This window comes from Lynx canadensis, chromosome A2, assembly GCF_007474595.2.
Source record: "Lynx canadensis isolate LIC74 chromosome A2, mLynCan4.pri.v2, whole genome shotgun sequence".
NCBI lineage: Eukaryota > Metazoa > Chordata > Mammalia > Carnivora > Felidae > Lynx > Lynx canadensis.
Window position 1 is genome coordinate 24,791,228 of NC_044304.2, and position 18,017 is coordinate 24,809,244.

The 18,017-nt window shown below is 43.9% G+C and overlaps 1 protein-coding gene across 3 annotated transcripts in view; it reads right to left on the reverse strand.

The window, feature by feature from the left end:
• ARHGEF3 (Rho guanine nucleotide exchange factor 3) overlaps window positions 1-18,017 on the reverse strand; it is a 269,708-nt gene that overhangs the window by 39,889 nt on the left and 211,802 nt on the right. For all 3 annotated transcript variants that reach the window (XM_032592322.1, XM_030307059.1, XM_030307060.2), the window contains one exon: window positions 4,588-4,695. In XM_032592322.1, the coding sequence (XP_032448213.1) occupies window positions 4,588-4,695 (108 nt within the window). The remainder of the gene's footprint in view (window positions 1-4,587; window positions 4,696-18,017) is intronic.

Consider the following 18,017-nt stretch of genomic DNA (forward strand, 5'->3'; position numbering starts at 1 on the left):
ACGTAGGTCTCAACCACAGCGTTGTGAACACAGCATTCCACAACACGCACTGGACCCAGCTCAAATGCGTCTAGCAGCTGTGTGGAGCCGGGGGCAGGCACGGCTCAGCCACCCGCCCCCGCCTGCCTGAGCAGCGCTCACTGTCCTCACTAAGCAGGAGGGGCGCACGCAGGCCCCTTTAGTGCTGGGCTGGCATGTTCTTCCCCAGCAGACCAGCAAGGAGATTTTTAGGCCAAGAGGGATGCAGACATCTGTGCTCTAGTCTATCAGCAGCAGTAACTTCCCAGTCAGACACAGACGGAAGGCCAGGCAGACGGCTGTCCCTCTTCAACCTCCACAAACGCTGTCTTTGTGTTGAGGCCCGAGCCCCCCGTCCATCTGGGGCACAGGGGAGGCAAGAGAGAACAAGTCCTGCAGTGTCTTGTCGAACTGTTGCTGCCAGAGCCACTCACATTTGTGGTCAGGGTTTTAACCTTTTTGGAAAAGGGTACCAGCCCCGGGCTGTCCTGATATCCTTCTGGGCTAACCTGTGGTCTCCTGGGGAGCCAGAGGAAGGACTGCCAAGTGTTCCATTATTGATGAAAGGATTGTGTTTGGGTGTTCGGCCCTAAGTCATCTCTTCTCCTATAATACAAGGAACCCAACCTCAGACATAACTGGACACTAAAAGGGATATATATGTCTCTATGAGGCCAGGTGCCACGGACAAGGGATACTGTGACAGAGAACCAAGCTGCTCAGTTACAGTCTCAAGTTGTTTCTGGAAGGAGAAGAGGAATACATTAATACATGCCTGTGAGTAAGGAATGAATGCTGAGAGGTTTGGGGCAGCTCCTATGCCACTCTCCTTGCTCTCTGTTCCTCCCCTTTTAGAATGTGCATCAAGACGCCTGCACACAAAATGGAAGAGGATGTGAAGTTGGCCTACTGAGTACTCCTTTGGGGCCTCCTCCCCCCCGCCTCTTCCTCTTCCCTGTTCTTCAGGCCACATTAGCACCCTATCCCAGTTTAGCTGGAGAGGGAAGCAGTAAAGTCACGGAGCAATTACTGGGATGCAAGGACTGGAAATAATTCTGCAAAACATGTACTGTATGCACCAAGGTGACCAACAGGGAGATATGTGGGGGGCAAGACAGCATTCTCTATGCTTTGCAGATCGTCTTGTAAACATGGCTGTCTATGGGGCGCCTGGGTGGCGCAGTCGGTTAAGCGTCCGACTTCAGCCAGGTCACGATCTCGCGGTCCGTGAGTTCGAGCCCCGCGTCGGGCTCTGGGCTGATGGCTCAGAGCCTGGAGCCTGTTTCCGATTCTGTATCTCCCTCTCTCTCTGCCCCTCCCCCATTCATGCTCTGTCTCTCTCTGTCCCAAAAATAAATAAACGTTGAAAAAAAAAAAAATTAAAAAAAAAAAAAAAAAAACATGGCTGTCTAACTCTGCTCACAGACTCAGGGGCATATTTCTATTCACTGACCCCTCCCCGCTCCAAGGACACACTCACAACAGAAGGACAATGCTCAAGTTCTCTCTGTGTCCGTGTGTGTAATCACTGTGAATAACAGTTCTGCTTCTGCCAGGTTGTTTCTGTCCCATAAATGGAGCCTGGAGCTAGCTATTTATCATGATATTTGAAAAAAGTAAATTAAAAAATTATTTTGCCAAAAAAATTCTTTGAGGTTTTAGAAACCAATTTCCACATGTCAGATTCCTCCCTCAGGTCTGGCTTTCTCATCCTTGTTTGGCCTCAGTGTGTTGGATTTCAGACATGGCTTGATTTCTTTCTGTCCCAGTTCTCTAGGTCAATGCAAATTTTCAAGGTGATCAGATATTTCCTGAAGTGTTCCCTGTGCAGTATCCATGTAGGGCAGAGGTGGGAGAAGAGGAATAAAGGTTGCCCGGGAAGCCAAAGGAAAGATTTTGAAGGTATGACAATAGAGGATCTTATAGCAACATGCAGTCAGGCCTGGGCTGTGGTGGGAGGCATAGACCAAACTATATTCTAGATAGGAGCACAAACATGGAGTCTATAGGCCAGGCAAAGTGATGCTAGTGAATCAAGGGGTTGGTGTTGGAAGGATAATTGGGAGATGTGGGGACATCTGTAGGTGACAGTTGGCTAGCTACCCAGGTCTAGCTCATTATTGCCATGTAGCAACACAGGACCAGCACTGCCAAGCCTTTCAATTCTTTAAAAGAAGCCAGAACTCCAAATTCTTATATGGATTGTTTGGATTCTTATAAGTTAGCTGTAAACACTACACAGCCAAACAAAACACAACTTGAGGGACAAATATGGCCATAAATCTACTAGAAGGAACTCTGTCCAGGATGTAAGCAACATGAGGGCAGGATGTAGAGCTTTGTGCTTGATGAGGGCCCACTCAATGCTTACAGCGTGAGTGAGGACCTTCCCAGGGAAGAGGTTTGACTGTCCAAGGGGGGCCAATGGGAAGAGATGGCTGGCAACATGGAGGTCTCGTAATCAAGGGAGGAAATAATTAGAGAGCGAACTTGAGCCCCAGCCACTTGGATGGAAAGGAAAGGGTGAAATGGCAGTAGACAGACTAAAGAATTTTCAAAAAGCAGAACTCAGCGAAAGACCAGATGTGCAGGACTAGGGCGGTGATGAATCTTCCAGGGGAAGCCTGTGATGAACTTGGCCAGAGGGCTCAGGGACTGGTCATGGGGGAGAGAAGGTAAACACATTTTTCTTCACTAGCTTCAAAGCCCTTCATCTGGCTCCCCTAGATGACCTTATTTTTTTTTCTTCTCTATTCTCCCACAAAGGGGATCAGGGGATAACCAAGGGCCCAGAGGCCCAAGCACCGAGAGAAACAGAGACAAACCTATAGCTAATTAGGTGATAAGGCATTCATTCAGGAGAAACTGAGGAGAGCTAACAGGGGCATGGACAGGGCAGGAAATAAGCACTGAATAAGGACAGCATCCACAGGGAAATGGCAAGAACAGCTTGGGCTATGCAGAATCATGACATGTTGGCTGAACGGTGCAGAAGCAATGGCAGGAAGGGGTGAGGGAGACCTAAAACAGTTCTTGAATCATAGATTTTCACAACATAGGATATGCCTTGGGTTCTGGTCCACAATTTTCTTAATAACTTGGAAAGCCAAGATAAAAATATGGCTAAGCAAAAGTATTCAGGACAAGTAAGAAATGGCAGACTCAAGACTACTCAGCTAAGCAAGGTAAGCCTTTTCATGGCATGACTTTTGTTGGTTTTAGGATTTTTATGATTATCAGATTTGGTCCCAGGCCTTAGAAAATCTCAGTTTTCACCTTAAAAGATAAACTTTATTGGGAGTTTAAGAACAACTATAGCCACTTGTTTACCAAAGAATCATTATAGTAGCTAATGTCTACTACTTAGCCCAGTAATTAGTAAATTAGTGATTGCTACCAAAGGGCTTAGTATAGTTTTGTTAGCAAAATAGCCCTTTAAATGCACTGTCTTATAAATACTAGGGACTTTAATTTTTTTTAATGTTTATTTTTTATTTTACTTTTTGAGAGAGAGAGAGAGAGAGAGCGCAAGAACGTGTGTGTGAGCAGGGGAGGGGCAGAGAGAGAGAGGGAAACAGAATTGGAAGCAGGCTCCAGGCTGTGAGCTGTCAGCACAGAACCCAACGCAGGGCTTGAACTCACAAACCGTGAGACCATGACCTGAGCCAAAGTTGTATGCTTAACCAACTGAGCCACCTAGGTGTCCCTAAATACCAAGGACTTTAAGTGTACTATCTTATAAATATTTACAATGATTCTATTCTAAAGAAGCTGGTGGCATCATCTCCAATTTACCCATTAGGAATAAAAGCAAGATCTAGAGATGTTATGTCACCTGCCCAAGGTAACAAAGTCTCTGAGTGACAGAGCCACGGTCAGAACTGAGGTACTGTGCTAAGCCTCCAGGGCCTTTGTGCTAAGCATGGAATCAGCAAACATTTTCTGCACAGGGGCCAGATGGTAAATATTTTGGGCCTTGTGTGCAATATGGTCCCTGCCACAACTCCCCGACTGTGCCACTGCAATGCAAAAGCAACTATAGACAATACATAAATATTTAGGCATGTCTGTTTTCCAATAAATCTACTTACGGACACTGAATTTGAATTTCATATGATTTTCTAGTGTCATGTAATATTATTCCTCTTTTGACTTTCGCTCCAGTCATTTTAAAAGGAAAAACTATTCTTAGCTTGTGTACCATAAGAAAACAGGGAGTGGGCTGAATTTTTCTCCCCAAGCTATAGTCTAAGCACTAGGCTCTCCTACCCTCCAGCTCAGGTCTAGTTTTCTTAGAGATTTTAGGACAAAACTTGTGAGTGTGCATATGGATGGGGTACAGGACTCGGAGGAAAGACCTGACTCCTCAAGTCAGCCCTCAAAGGACTCCATCTGACCCCAGTTTACAATTTGAAAACAAATCTTTCTTCCTTTTAAGTTCCCTTACTTGCTCCCTTCTGTTGAAATAAGCACTGATTCAGATCTAAGGGGAGGTTCTGGGTAGGACAGGAATGTCCCCTCCTGCACAAATGGTTTTCTGCAAACACAAGCCCACCGTGTCCTTCTTACCTGCAGGGTTTGGCTGAAGCGTTTTAACGGTGTGGCCTTCACGGGTGGGATGAGGTTTGCTAGCGATGTGACTCTGGAAAGGGGTTTGACCCGTTTATTACTAGGCTCCTACAGGGTTAAAAAAAAAAAAGAAAGGAAAATGTCAAGGTTGATTACAGACGACATAACTCCACCACACACTCCTGTCCCAATCCACTCTGGCTGCACACAGTCTGTGGAATGTAAACAGTGTCCCATCTCTCTCCAGCTGTGTGGAGGTGACCTGGCTCAGGAGCCAAGAAAGGGGAAATGGCAGGGGGACATCAACAAAAGCGGCCTCTGAGCAGACAGCAAATGGACAGGGTCTGCCCCTTACTCCTCACACCCAATATCTGACAGCTTTTTAATTCAGAAGCTTCCACTCAGAATCATTTCCCCCAATGCTTCCTGTAGAGAAAAGCTGCCTCAAATTTCCCATCTAATGACCTTGTCAGGCAGTTGTATTTTGATGCTTCTGGTTTCATCTTTTTAAAAACGTTTTTCCTACCTTGCCTGAAGCCGCTCTCCAAATTTCTTTTATGCAATGGCTTTTCTAAAGCACAAGGAATGTTTGATTTTTTAGTTCACTAAATTAAAAAAAATTTTTTTAAGGAATTTCTTCTATTACTAGGCCTTTTAAAAAGCATCTTTGTACCTACAGTATATTTGAAATGCACATATGAATACTTATAAAAACAACCAGCAAAAGAAAATGTACAGAGAGAAAACTACACCATGGGCATCGGTTTTTATAATTCATATAGTCACGTTTTGAAAATCACCTCCACATAAAACATGCAAAATAAAACTTGCAAATCTGCAAAGTTACCCCAAACCAAGCAGATGGGTGAGAGGGAGCCTACCCATTTCAGTGACTTTGCAGATGAGAATTACATAAAAACGACAAGCTGTGAGAAAGAAGGACATGACAGACAAAACATTTTACAAAGACAAAGAGAACAGTTACCCTTGCCTTCCTAAGCTCCATCTGACCTGCAGTAGATGCCGGACAGCACATGAAGACACCAAATTTTGATGGAAAAAGCCAAACTTGCCAATTGTTGTAGCGAACCTCAACCATTTCCAGAGGGAGCCTCAAGATGCTCATCTTTCTTTTTCAGCCATTGCTTTCAAAGTTTTGAGGGTTAAACCAGAACTTCAGATTCTCCAGGGCATCCCTGCAGGGTGTTTTGAACATAGTAGGTGCTTGGAAAAATCTTGCCTGAATTTGGAATTTTGCCGAGAAACTCTCATGTCATTTTGTGCCTTTGCTGATCTCAGGTATCAGAAGCCCCCTTGGAAATAGACCCAACATTTTGGGCATTTAAGTAGAAAAATAATTAAAAGACCAAAGAAAAAAAAAGTGCAAAATAATTCCACGATGCTGCCAGGATTCACTTCATTATTTCTCGAAGCAGTGAAATACTTTTCCAAGACAGAGAATGAATCAGGGCTGCCGGGGACCTCTCCAGCTTTCTGGCATGCTAAGCTGAACAGACAGTAGGAAACTCTCTGAACACTGGGAAGGCTCAGTTCCAAAATGCAAAGGATGAATCTCTCAATATGAGGGAATCACGTTTACTATTGTTTAAGGGCTGAAGAAAAAGATCCAATAGCCCTTCTGCTTCCAGGTGACAGTGTCCTTCAGGATGCTTCCTGTCCAGGGCCTGGCTTCTGAGCATCTGTGCCCAGAGAAGGATTTTTAAAATATTTTTTACGTCACAGCTGCATCATCAGCAAACTAAATCCACACACACACACACACACACACACACACACACACCCTCTTGAGCATCCCCTGAATTTCTCTGTATAAACTCCTGCTTCGGGCTGGAAATGCCAGAGTTGTAATATCACCACCTTTGGTGGCACAAACTGCATTGCAGCAAACGAGGAGGTGAGGGATTTCACAGGGCAGCAGGACTTGGTCTCAGATGATCCTGCAGGCACCTCTGAGCCTGGAGACTCATCGTCAGATTTTTAATGGCTAAAGGTGCTGGATCACAGATTCTGTATCAGAATGGGAAAGCTGAAGGGCAAACGCCAATTGGGTTCTCCCGCTTTAAAAAGGGGCAGGGAGCATTGCACGCTTGGTGGGATGGGGGAAGGTTCAGTTCTGTTCCCCTTGCTGTATCATCTTTTCTAAGGTTTTGCTGACTTTGCTGTCCATTTCATATGACCCAGTCGATGGGCGTTTCCTACGCAGTTAGGAGATACATGCACACTGCAAATGCCAGCCACTCTGCAGGCTGTATGCCGCGCTGCTACATGAGATTGTAATTAAAACTCCTTTCCTAAGGCATTAGCCATTTGGAAGTAAATATCAGGCTGCTCTCTGGCAATCTGACATTCCCGAGTAACGAACAATTGAACCAGAAACTGTTGCTGCCTGATTTAGGGCTCTGATGTAGCAAAGCAGGCAGGTACAATTTTAAAACCAGAACACTTGCAGGTTATTGGATCTATTGAGGAGGCTTTATGCCTGACCCACATGAGCAAAGTATGAATTATGGTTTCTCCTTGAGGGCTTCAGTGAGAATAGGAGATTAAAAAAATTCTTGGCCTAATTTGATTTTTCTTTTCCATTTACTCAGTATGTCTCCAGCTGCATTTTACTGCTATCTAAAAAGAGCCCTCAGGGAAAATGTTTCCAGATTCTAGGTAAATAGCTCTACTGAAAACCAGCAAATGCAATTCCAAGGATGCTTTCGGGCTTTACAAAGAGATGACAGAATACAACCTGCAGAGACAACTCAGCTGCCAGACCAAGCTGGGCAAGGTCAGTGCTAAGCCCAGAAACAAGATATCTGTTTCAAGTGTGGACACTACCCCCACCATGCAGTTTTAAGACAGAGAAGGAGGGCATCTCACTAAAAAGGTTAAAAAAAAAAAAAAAAAAAAACAGAAAAAGGCATTGAGTATTGTGTGTAGGCATTGAGTATTGTGTGTTGGCAGTATTTTCTGAATAAAAAAGTTTGCTTCATTTTTTCTAGGTCTTACAGGGTTTTTTTGTTTGTTTGTTTTTCTCGTCTTATTGCACCAGCTAGGACCACCTGTATATTATTGATTACAAGCTGAGACAGTGGGTACACTAGGGTAATTCTTGATTCTGATGTGGTTATTATGAAGATTTCATCATTATGAATTGTGTTTGCTGACAGCATGAGAGAGATACCCTTTATCAAGGAGAAAGAGTTCAACTCCATGCTAAGTTTGCTGTGAATTTTCATAATGAATGAATACTGACCTTTATCAAATGTTCTCTCTTTATCTTTCCAGAGGACAAGGAAAGGGAAAAAAAGAAGGGAGAGGTGGTGGGAAGGAAAGGAGACAATGAAGAAAGAAGCATGGAGATCACATATTTTCGTAAATGAATTAGCACAGCAATTTAAAACATCTCTTGTGGAGCCAAAGCATCAGAGACTCTTAAAAACTGAGAACAAACTGAGGGTTGATGGGGGGTGGGAGGGAGGGGAGGGTGGGTGATGGGTATTGAGGAGGGCACCTTTTGGGATGAGCACTGGGTGCTGTATGAAAACCAATTTGACAATAAACTTCATATATTGAAAAAAAAATAAAATAAAACATCTCTTGTGCTTGAAATACAAACAAAGGGAATAAAGCACCCAATGACATTTCATTTTTAATGTGAGATTTTATTAAATAGATTTTCATATTCCTTCCCTAGGGAAGACAGGGAAGTCTCCTCATTCTTATCTCCCAATAGGTAAAAACCAAAGCAGATTATATGCATGTAAGAAAGTGCCTATCATATCAATATGATCCAGCACAACTTTTTATTCCTTCAAAAATGATTCCATTCTAATAGACATGGCATATAGCAAACCATCACTCATTCTCCCTGTACTTCATTTTTGCAGCTAGGGTAGGGTTGGGGAGCAACAGAAGGGTCTTCCTTATCATGTTTGTAGCTGCCCTGAGACTACCTTCACTTAGCCACAAACTCAGCCCAAGAGGGTGAGAAAGGACTGACCACTCTACTGCTCTTGCTTGTTCTACACCTGATGAGAATCGACTGTGCTAGCAGATGCTTTCGCCCATAAGTTAATGGACTCAGAAAAGTCTTTCAAATGTTTGAAAATACCAGGGAAGCCTTAGGCAGGGCTCCATCTGTGTGACAGAAGGTGTGCTGGGAACTGCACACCCAAGAGTCATGTTTAATCCACCCAGTACCCCTCTAGGAGGCTTTCATCATCCTTACGTTAAACAGGAAGTTATAATTTCAGACTGATTGAGAAGTCCTAGCATTATGAAATAACAACAACAACAACAACAACAACAACAGTCTCATATTTATTGCAGGGACTCCCCTTAATGCTTTATAGATATCTACTAGTTTATTCCTCCTAATAGCCCTAAAAGGTAGCTACTATTATGAGGCAAAAGATGAGCAATGTGCTTAAAGTCACTGAAAAAAGGTGGCCAGGATTTAAACCTAGCAGGTTGGCTTCAGAGCCAATGCCTTACAGCTTGGTATAAGGGGCCAGATGGTAAATATTTTAGGCTTTGTGGGCATCTAGCCTCTGTCATGATTACTCATCTCTGCCATCAGTCTTAAACAGTATGCAAATAAATGAATGTGACTATGTTCCTTTAAACCTTTATTTAGAGATTAAAATTTGAATTCCATATAGTTTTTACATGTCACAAAATATTATTCTTTTGCTTTTTTCAACCATTAAAAATAGAAGCCATTCTTGGGGCGCCTGGTGGCGCAGTCGGTTAAGCGTCCGACTTCGGCCAGGTCACGATCTCGCGGTCCGTGAGTTCGAGCCCCGCGTCAGGCTCTGAGCGTCAGGCTCCGAGCGTCAGGCTCCGGGCTGATGGCTCGGAGCCTAGAGCCTGTTTCCGATTCTGTGTCTCCCTCTCTCTCTGCCCCTCCCCCGTTCATGCTCTGTCTCTCTCTGTCCCAAAAATAAATAAACGTTGAAAAAAAAATTAAAAAAAAAAAAAATAGAAGCCATTCTTTTCTAAGGAAGACCAGAGGAAGTAGGCTATATTTGGCTTGTGGGCCACAGTTTGCAGACCACTGCTCAACACAACTTCTGGCTCCTGGGTCAGTGGTCCTCAGCCTCAGCTTTTCTACTGTAACATGCCAGAGGAAGTAGGCTATATTTGGCTTGTGGGCCATAGTTTTCAGACCACTGCTCAACACAACTGCTGGCTCCTGGGTCAGTGGTCCTTAGCCTCAGCTTTTCTACTGTAACATGCCCAAGGACTCCCAGGTACAGCACCCTCCCAAGGCACACTTAGATAATCATCAAGCTCTGGAGAGGGCACAGGCTTGGTTTGCTTATTCTTTCTGTAGCTAGCTAAGCAGGGTCCTCCCCTGGTAAGCACGAGATATATCTGACTTATCTTTTATGTGAGTAAACCCTATCCCACTACATTTTATTGTCTTAACTTTCCAAATAAATCAGCCCAAACATGACACAAACTTTCCCTGACCATTGATGGTTACAAATAAGGGACAAATAAAATGATAGGATGCCTGGGATCTGCTTCACAGTAACACAGGGATAGAGAGTGGGGTTGTGTAGGAAACAAAGCTGATCACAGGTTGGTAATTGTCAAAGCTGGGGGCTGGGCACGGGGGATGCAGTATGCAGTCCTGCCTGTGGTACGCAGTAAAAATGCTAGATGATACAAAGGCTTATTTTAATGGACAGAGAACCATTTTGCAAATGTATCAGTGAGCAGACAGATGCCATCAAAGATCTGTACTTCAGACGTTAGTGAGGGCCTAGTGACAAAGGATACTGAAAGAGTCAGATGCTAAGACATTATCTAAAATTGAACATAATTAGAAGAAACTTGGTAAAATGAAAAAAAAAACCCACTACTGAATTTCAGTAATTTTCAACTAACATAGGCCATAATAGGGAAGGGTCCATGTAGCTGGGAAATCAAAGGCTGAGAGAGCTACCTTGAAACATTCGAACTTAAAGATGAGCAAACTGATGGAGAGGCACCGACCCAGCCACCAGACTCCCTGAAGTCTGCTTTATGCTACTGACTGGTGTTTTATTTGCTCTCATTAAGAAAGCTATCAACAGGCTGCCAATCGCCAGACTCCATGACATAAAACAGTCTGGTAGAGTTCAAATCAGATGTAGAAACATACAGAGAAAATAGGAGCCATTCAAGGTTGGACTGCCCAGGGAGAGGAGACCTCTGTTCTGTTGGATTTATTTTAATCTGTGAGTATGCTTTCCTTTTCCCAATTCTGCCTCCCAATGTATATTTTTCTCTCCATTTCTACAACAGCACCATCTTCTACTAAGAAGGCAAAGACCTCCCATCCTTGTTAGATCCTCCCTCCTACTCTGCCTCTCTCCAGCCAAATAAATGTAAACTCATGACTACCTGACTGCTTGACTTTACCACCCCCATCCTTAGGACCAAAGGCTGGCTCATGCTGTCTTATGGTTTATGCCCAAGATTCTCACCCTTCAAAACTTCTAAGCCACCACAAATATTATGGTGTTCTCACTTATTTTGACACCTCCTATTGCCAAGGCCTCCCCACCCTTTCAGGGTTTCTCACTGACTTGCTGGCCAATTCTTTTACTCTTGCCTGTGCCCCCTCCAAGTCCTAGCTTTCCTTCAGGTGGCTCCACTCCTCCCCTTTGGGGGACCAGACAGCCTGCGTTGTACCTTGTCCCTCAAAGACAAGATATTCTTGCAGGTTCTCCTTCTAGATAATGTTTTTCTAACTAAATGATTGAAAATGAACCACATTAAAAAAATCTATCTATCTATCCATCCATCCATCCATCCATCCATCCATCCATCCATCTATGTCTGGCTATCATACATTCTAGCTGCGTGACCTTGAGGAAGTTACCTACCCACAGTTTCTTCAACTGAAGAATAAGGAAAGAATTCTCCTATAATGCAGTAGTGAGAATTGTGGGTAAGAGCTATCATTTAATTCTGTAAGAGTTTATAATCTGTGTCAGGTTTACAGGGATTTGCTCATGGCATCTTCAGAACATCCAGTGAGAGAACTAATACCATTATTCTCATTTTATAGATGAGTAAGCTGAGGTTCCATGAGCATAAGTACTTACACAGGTCACCTATCTCAGGTGGCAGAGGCAAGATGTGGATCCTATCTCAGACCACACACCTCAGCTACACTATTCCAAAAAGCTACAATATTCCAATAGCTACACTATTCCAAAAGACAATGATAATGAGTGCAAAGCACAGTGCCTTGTGAAAAGTAAGCTTTCCATGAACACAGCCTAAAATCGAACTCACAAATTGGTATGTTTTTACTAGATTATTTCTCCTCCCCTTCCCCCTTGCCACTAAGAACAGGTGAATTTATCTAATCACCCAGTGTATGCATTCTCTTTTTTAAAGAAACTGATCATGAAATAATTTTAGATTTATAGAAGAGTTGCAAGAATAGTACAGAATGTTCCGTGTACTCTGTACCCCCCTTACCTGAAGTTAACATCTTACATAACCATGGCACATATATCAAATCTAAGATGTTAACACTGTTACAATAATATTAACTAAACTATTAAAGGATTTACTAGAATTTCATCAGCCTTCCCACTAATGCCACTTTTCTGTTTCAGGATCCAGTCCAGAATCTCACATTTATACTTCACTGTCATATATCTACAGTTTCCTCTAATCTGTGACAGTTCCTTGGTCTGTCTTTCATGACATTGACACTTTTGAAGAGTACTGGTCGATTATTTTGCTAAATATCTCTCAGTTTAGATCTGTCTGATGTTTTCTCACGATTAAATTAAGATTATGCATTTTTGGCAAGAACACATCAGAAGTGATGTGTCCTTTTTGGTACATTATATCAGGGTAACATTATCTTATTGCTGGTGATGGTAACCTTGACCATTTGGCTAAGGTGGTGTCATGGCTTGAACTGTATACCCCTAAAAAATATGTGGAGGTCCTACCCCCAAACCTGTGAAGGTGACCTTATTTGGAAATAGGAACTTTGCAGATATAATCAGTTAGGATGACTTCATACTAGATTAGAGTATGTCCTAAATCCAATCACTGGTGTCCTTCTAGAAGGGAAATTTAAAGACATAAAAGGAGAAGGCAATGTAACGATGGAGGCGGCATCCATAGAGTGTACAATGTAACATGGAGGTACATACATAGAGTGATGTACCTATAAGCCAAAGCACACCAAGGACTGACAGCAAATACCATAAGCTAGGAAGAGGCAAGAAAGGATTCCCCTGCAGGTTTCAGAGGGACCATGGCCCTGCCAATACCTTGATTTCAGGCTTCTGGTCTCCAGAACAGTGAGAAATAATTTTGTTGTTCTAAGCCACCCAGTTAGTGGCACTTTGTTGCAGATGCCCTAGGAAACTAATACAGGTGTTGTCTGCAGGATTTCTCCCAGTAAAGTTACTATTCCCTTTGTAATTAATACATACGTTGGAAGAGATACATTGTGACTACACGCATCCTTTTAAATCTAACTCTGTGACTGCTTACCCAGCATTTGCAAAATTGGCCTCACTGAAGTGTACATGTGTCACCCTTGGTGGGGGTCGGGGGAGATGTTTCCTGGCTCAACAGGGAGAACCAGAAGGCTGACCCAGGCAAAGTACCCAAGAGAGTCAATGTTGGCTGGGGCGGGCAAAGAGAGGGGCAGATGATCAGCAGGCAGGGCACAGTGGACCACAGGGCCATGCAGGGCGCGGAGGCAGCAACGAGGAGGCCTTCAGAGAGCTGTTTGAGCAGGAGGACCAGGGCTATAGGAACATGAAAGGGAGCTTCTTTGGAGTCTGCAACTGACTCTTCATCTTTGTTTTTTTTTTTTTTGAAATAGAAAAAGACAATAATGAAATAATGGTTTCAACTCCAAAATTTCCATTAATTTTTTTTTCTCTGCTCTTTTCCCTGGCACAGAGCTAATTGACCTGGTGTCATCTGTTACCAGAAGTTGAAAGGCAAATAATGAGGCCCAAATTCCAACGGAAACCTGGCTTCATTGATTAGGCCAAATGCATTTCAAAATTATTGGTTTTAACCCACAAGGTGAGCAAAAGGTCTTCACACTCAGAACTACAATTTTCCTTTAGAGATTTTTATCAGTGGTTTCAACAAAAGGGCTACAGACTTTGTGGACTTTGACAAACCACCAGGAACAGCGCCCTGAAGGGGTCCTTGATACTTTGTCTCAGCTAATCTCAAAGACGGGGGCCACACCCTTGTGCTTATTCTCTCCTGCAGTCTTGTTGCCCTGCCCTGTGCATCCAAGGGAAATCTGATTTCCTCTTTGATGAAATGGCCCAACTTTCTCCATATCAGATGCTTTAAGAAAAACATCTCAATTTCTTTAAAAAAAAAAAAAAGTTGTGTGGGTTTTGTTCACTTATTTTTATTTTTGTTTTTGTATTTTTGCTCGCTAAGGAAGAGTCAGGAAAGTCTGGATAAATAAACCAGACCACTCTGAGTTAGTTGGGTCTCATGGCCAAGCTGCAGACAGGGTATTGGATTTGCTATGTTGTGATTCTAACAATTTCTCCAGCCTCCTCTCATGGAAACGCTAACCAGCAGATGACGGAGATGTCACAAGATGGTCTATGCAAATCCACAAATTAAACCATCAGCTCTCGGGGCCATAAAACTGAACACACGAAGCTTGGAGAGATTCTATTTATTCTCTGAACATCAAGTCTTCTCTGCCCACGCCAGTTAGCACCTACGGCATCTGGCCAAAGTCTGCCTGTGAGGTGGTTGCTTTTGGGAAGCCTTGATGAAGGGGGAGGCATCAGGAGGCCATGTGACTAAGCTGAAACAATGCTGGCATGAGCCTCTGAAAGCCTGCTCCATCCCTCCTCCAAACACAGTCTCCCATAAAAAGCAAATAAAAAATGAGCATAGAAAGAAATCACACTTTATGATAACTTCTGTGGTCAGCCCGGCTTCGTTTCCTCCAGGCCTCCCTGCTTCCTTCAAGTCTACAACACATGCTGGCAAAATGCTGTAGTTCCCTAATGTGCGCATAAACTAAAATGACCAAGGGAAGGGGTGGTGTGGGGTGAGGGAGATGGATTTCAGCCAGCAGAAGCAATTAATTTTACTACAAACTCTGAGAGGGCTAATGTTCAGGGCAAACCATTTTGTTTCTGAGGGCAGACCTCAAGCAACTTATTATCTTTACTCTTCTGGTTACCATTGAATCTGTGCCCCTGCATTGGAGAATAACTGGCCCTGCTTGTCTGCCTCGGGGAAATTCATTTTTGCTGAATGACGGTGATGGGATGAAAAAAAGAAATGAACCTTGGGCAATAATTCAGTAAAATATGGGACTCTGAGAGCTGAAGCGGGCGGCAGCCTAGGTTACGAACGTAATCTCTTAGCAGTGCCAGTAAAATAAAACAGAACCACTGTTTCAGACACTGTATTTTTGGCAAACGTTTCACTCCTCAATTACTTTCAAAGATATTCGTTTCAGTCAACATTATAAGGGTAAGTCAACATTTGTCCTGGCAGCAAGCCCAAATTTGTTATTTTATTAGTCTGCTACTGGTTAAATTGGCCCAAGATTAAACACATCTAATAAATAGCCCTAAAATATTGGAGTTTAGTAGAAGACCACATTCAAATTCTCTTACACAGGATGTTACTATTAACCTTGGGCAGAGGAGAAATGCACACCCACACCCCAGTTAAGTTCCTTTTAGCAAACGCCAACCCATCGCCTGAAACTCATTTTGGTCATGCCCAGACATGGCACTATGGACCTTCAGAGAAAGAGGAAGCCAAATATTTAGCTCTCTCTGCGGTCCCTGATTCCACATCTGCCTTCTGAACGTCAAGCAAAACTTTTACTTTCTTGAGGCAGACCAGGCCAGATGCTCAAGGCTGAAGCACTTCAAGAGTTTGGCCTCCTGAAAAAGGATAAGGGCTGCCAACAGAGTCACGCCTCTGTGGCCCTTAAGGGAAGGCCAGCTTTGGGCCCAGAAGGTATTTTCTCACGGTTAGATTCAGGTTATGCATTTTTGGCAAGAATGCCACAGAAGTGATGTGCCCATCATGCCCGCCCATCCATAGGTCTAGAAAATGGGGTCAAAGCACACATCCCTGGTTGCAGAATGTCAACAAGGCACCTGGAAGTGGCAGTGGTGGCCTAATCACAGCCACAGGGCCCAGAGGAAGGCCTCTGTGATTCTGGGGTTTCACATTCAGTCATTTCCTACTGACTTCTTGGAAACCCTTGGGTGGGATACAAATTCTGCGTTTGTTGGTCTCTATGAAAGGGATTCCCTGGCTTCCCCTTGTGCTGAGTTAGAGGGGAGGTGGAAAAGAATGCCACTGGGGATTTCAACCCTGTTTCAGGGTTTGGGAGCTGCTGTGTACAGGCTTCAAGAATACTTTAAGGATATTTGCAGAGGCTTCCCCAGAGTTTAGGAATAAGCTGCAGACTCTGCAGCAAGTCACAAAGTTCTTATCACTCTGGCCCAAAGAATGTGTTGATTCTTTGCAAAGGATCTAAGGATATAATATAAGCCAACCTTTCTGGCCAGAGCACAATGTCCTATTACCTCAGATCAACAATGTTACCTCCACGGGCTTAGTCTCCTTCTCTGTGTAGTTGGTGGGGGGGGGGGGGGGGCGGTGATTCGGTGAGTCTCCTGCCCCCTCACAGGGTTTTTGGGAAGATGATATGAGATCATGTAGGTAATGTGCTTGGTACAAGCCTGCCCCATAAGTTGCTCCCTGTAAATATCAGATTATTATTGCCCTTACTTCTGATGCCCAAGGAGAGGTGTGGTCCCTTCCCCAGCCTGCTCTCCTGCCTTCATCCATCCCTGCAGCACTAGATTTTACCCTGGGCCTCCCAAGGATGAAGCTGGAGCTCCGTGTTACCTGCCACACCACAATCTCACTAATGACATGTTCTTGCCACTACACCTCAGGCTGCTATGAGACCACATATTTTGATTCCACATTCCTGACCTCCCTTTCTTCCTGCAGCTTTATCATCTGTTTAGTCAAGCTCTGGCTGGATAGAGCAAAACTGGGAGTGGTTTGGCAAGATCCAAGGCTATGTAGGATGAGAGGAAAATAGCCATGAAATCCCAAGATAAGAACCTGAGTGAGTTGGGGAAGGGAATCCAGGTGGGTCTTGAGGTCTACACCAAAACCCTCCTTCTTACCCAACATTGCTAAATTACGGGCTAGAAGAGCTGTGCTCCAGTCTTGCCAGATCCCACTACTATGTGGGATTAGGCATTGATAGAAACTCTGAGCATTCAACCCATGTCAGGTGAGCAAGGTGGAATTTCTTCCCAAGATAACATGTTACCTTTGGCTTCCAGAAAGAACCATATAGACCCACTGGCACGTCCTCCCATCCACCTCTTATCCTTTGAAGCTCAGAACTATCTTTACTTCCCAGAAATGGAAAAAGAAGTACAGAAATAAAAAAAAAAAAGGATGCTCAGATCTTAATCTTGATGTCCCAAAGGAAGGACAGATTGTTCCAGCCAAATCTGGGATGATCAAGTACATCTCAGGCAAGCAAAGCTGACAACCAGGTCTGCCATCTGACTAAAGACTAGGCTGGGACCAGGGATATACCTGCTGGGTAAAACCTACAGGGACATCTGACCAAGGCCACGGGGTGTGCAGGATGAGAACACGGACCCCCTCTCTTGGGGCCCAGTCAGCTTCTGTTTTTGACAAGAACGATATCTGAGCAGACAAGACTTGCAGAAATGTGGCCTCCAGAGAGAAACAGAGAATACATTTGCCACACTCCCTGGTAACCCCCAGCTGTCCCTTCTAGCACAATTTATCCCTTCAAATCACTGGGTTCACGTTCATCCTCAGCAGCACATGCCTCCTGTTAGAACCAGGGAAGGTTGCACTTGGGGGTTTTAGAACAGTCTACTCTCAACTGAGAACAGAATACACTGAAATCTGATTATTCAAAATGGAAAAAAACTACCAGTGACACAGCCACAAGGGGCTGACTGAATTGGGAATAAAATAAAAAAATTTTAAGCTTTCCTGTTTTCAGCTTTCAGCGACATCTTACCACCCACTGAGCAACGGTATGTAGAAAAATGAGGTACAGAGCATGCTGTTCAGGAAGCTGTGAGGTAGGTGATCTATAATGGATTCATATGGCCTTTCTGTTGCCCCCACACACTCCCACTGGGCAGATGAATAGCTTCAAAATGTTATCCCTTGGGAGATGTGTGTTTTTGTGTGTGGGTGTGTGTGTGCGCATGCACACATGCACATGCATGCACGCACATGCACATGTGCGCACACACACAGAACACAAAACTAACTTTATTTGAGACAGTCTTCATTCTGTTGCACACTTTTAATGACAGGAATTTAAAAATGCCCACAAACAATGGATTTTCCCC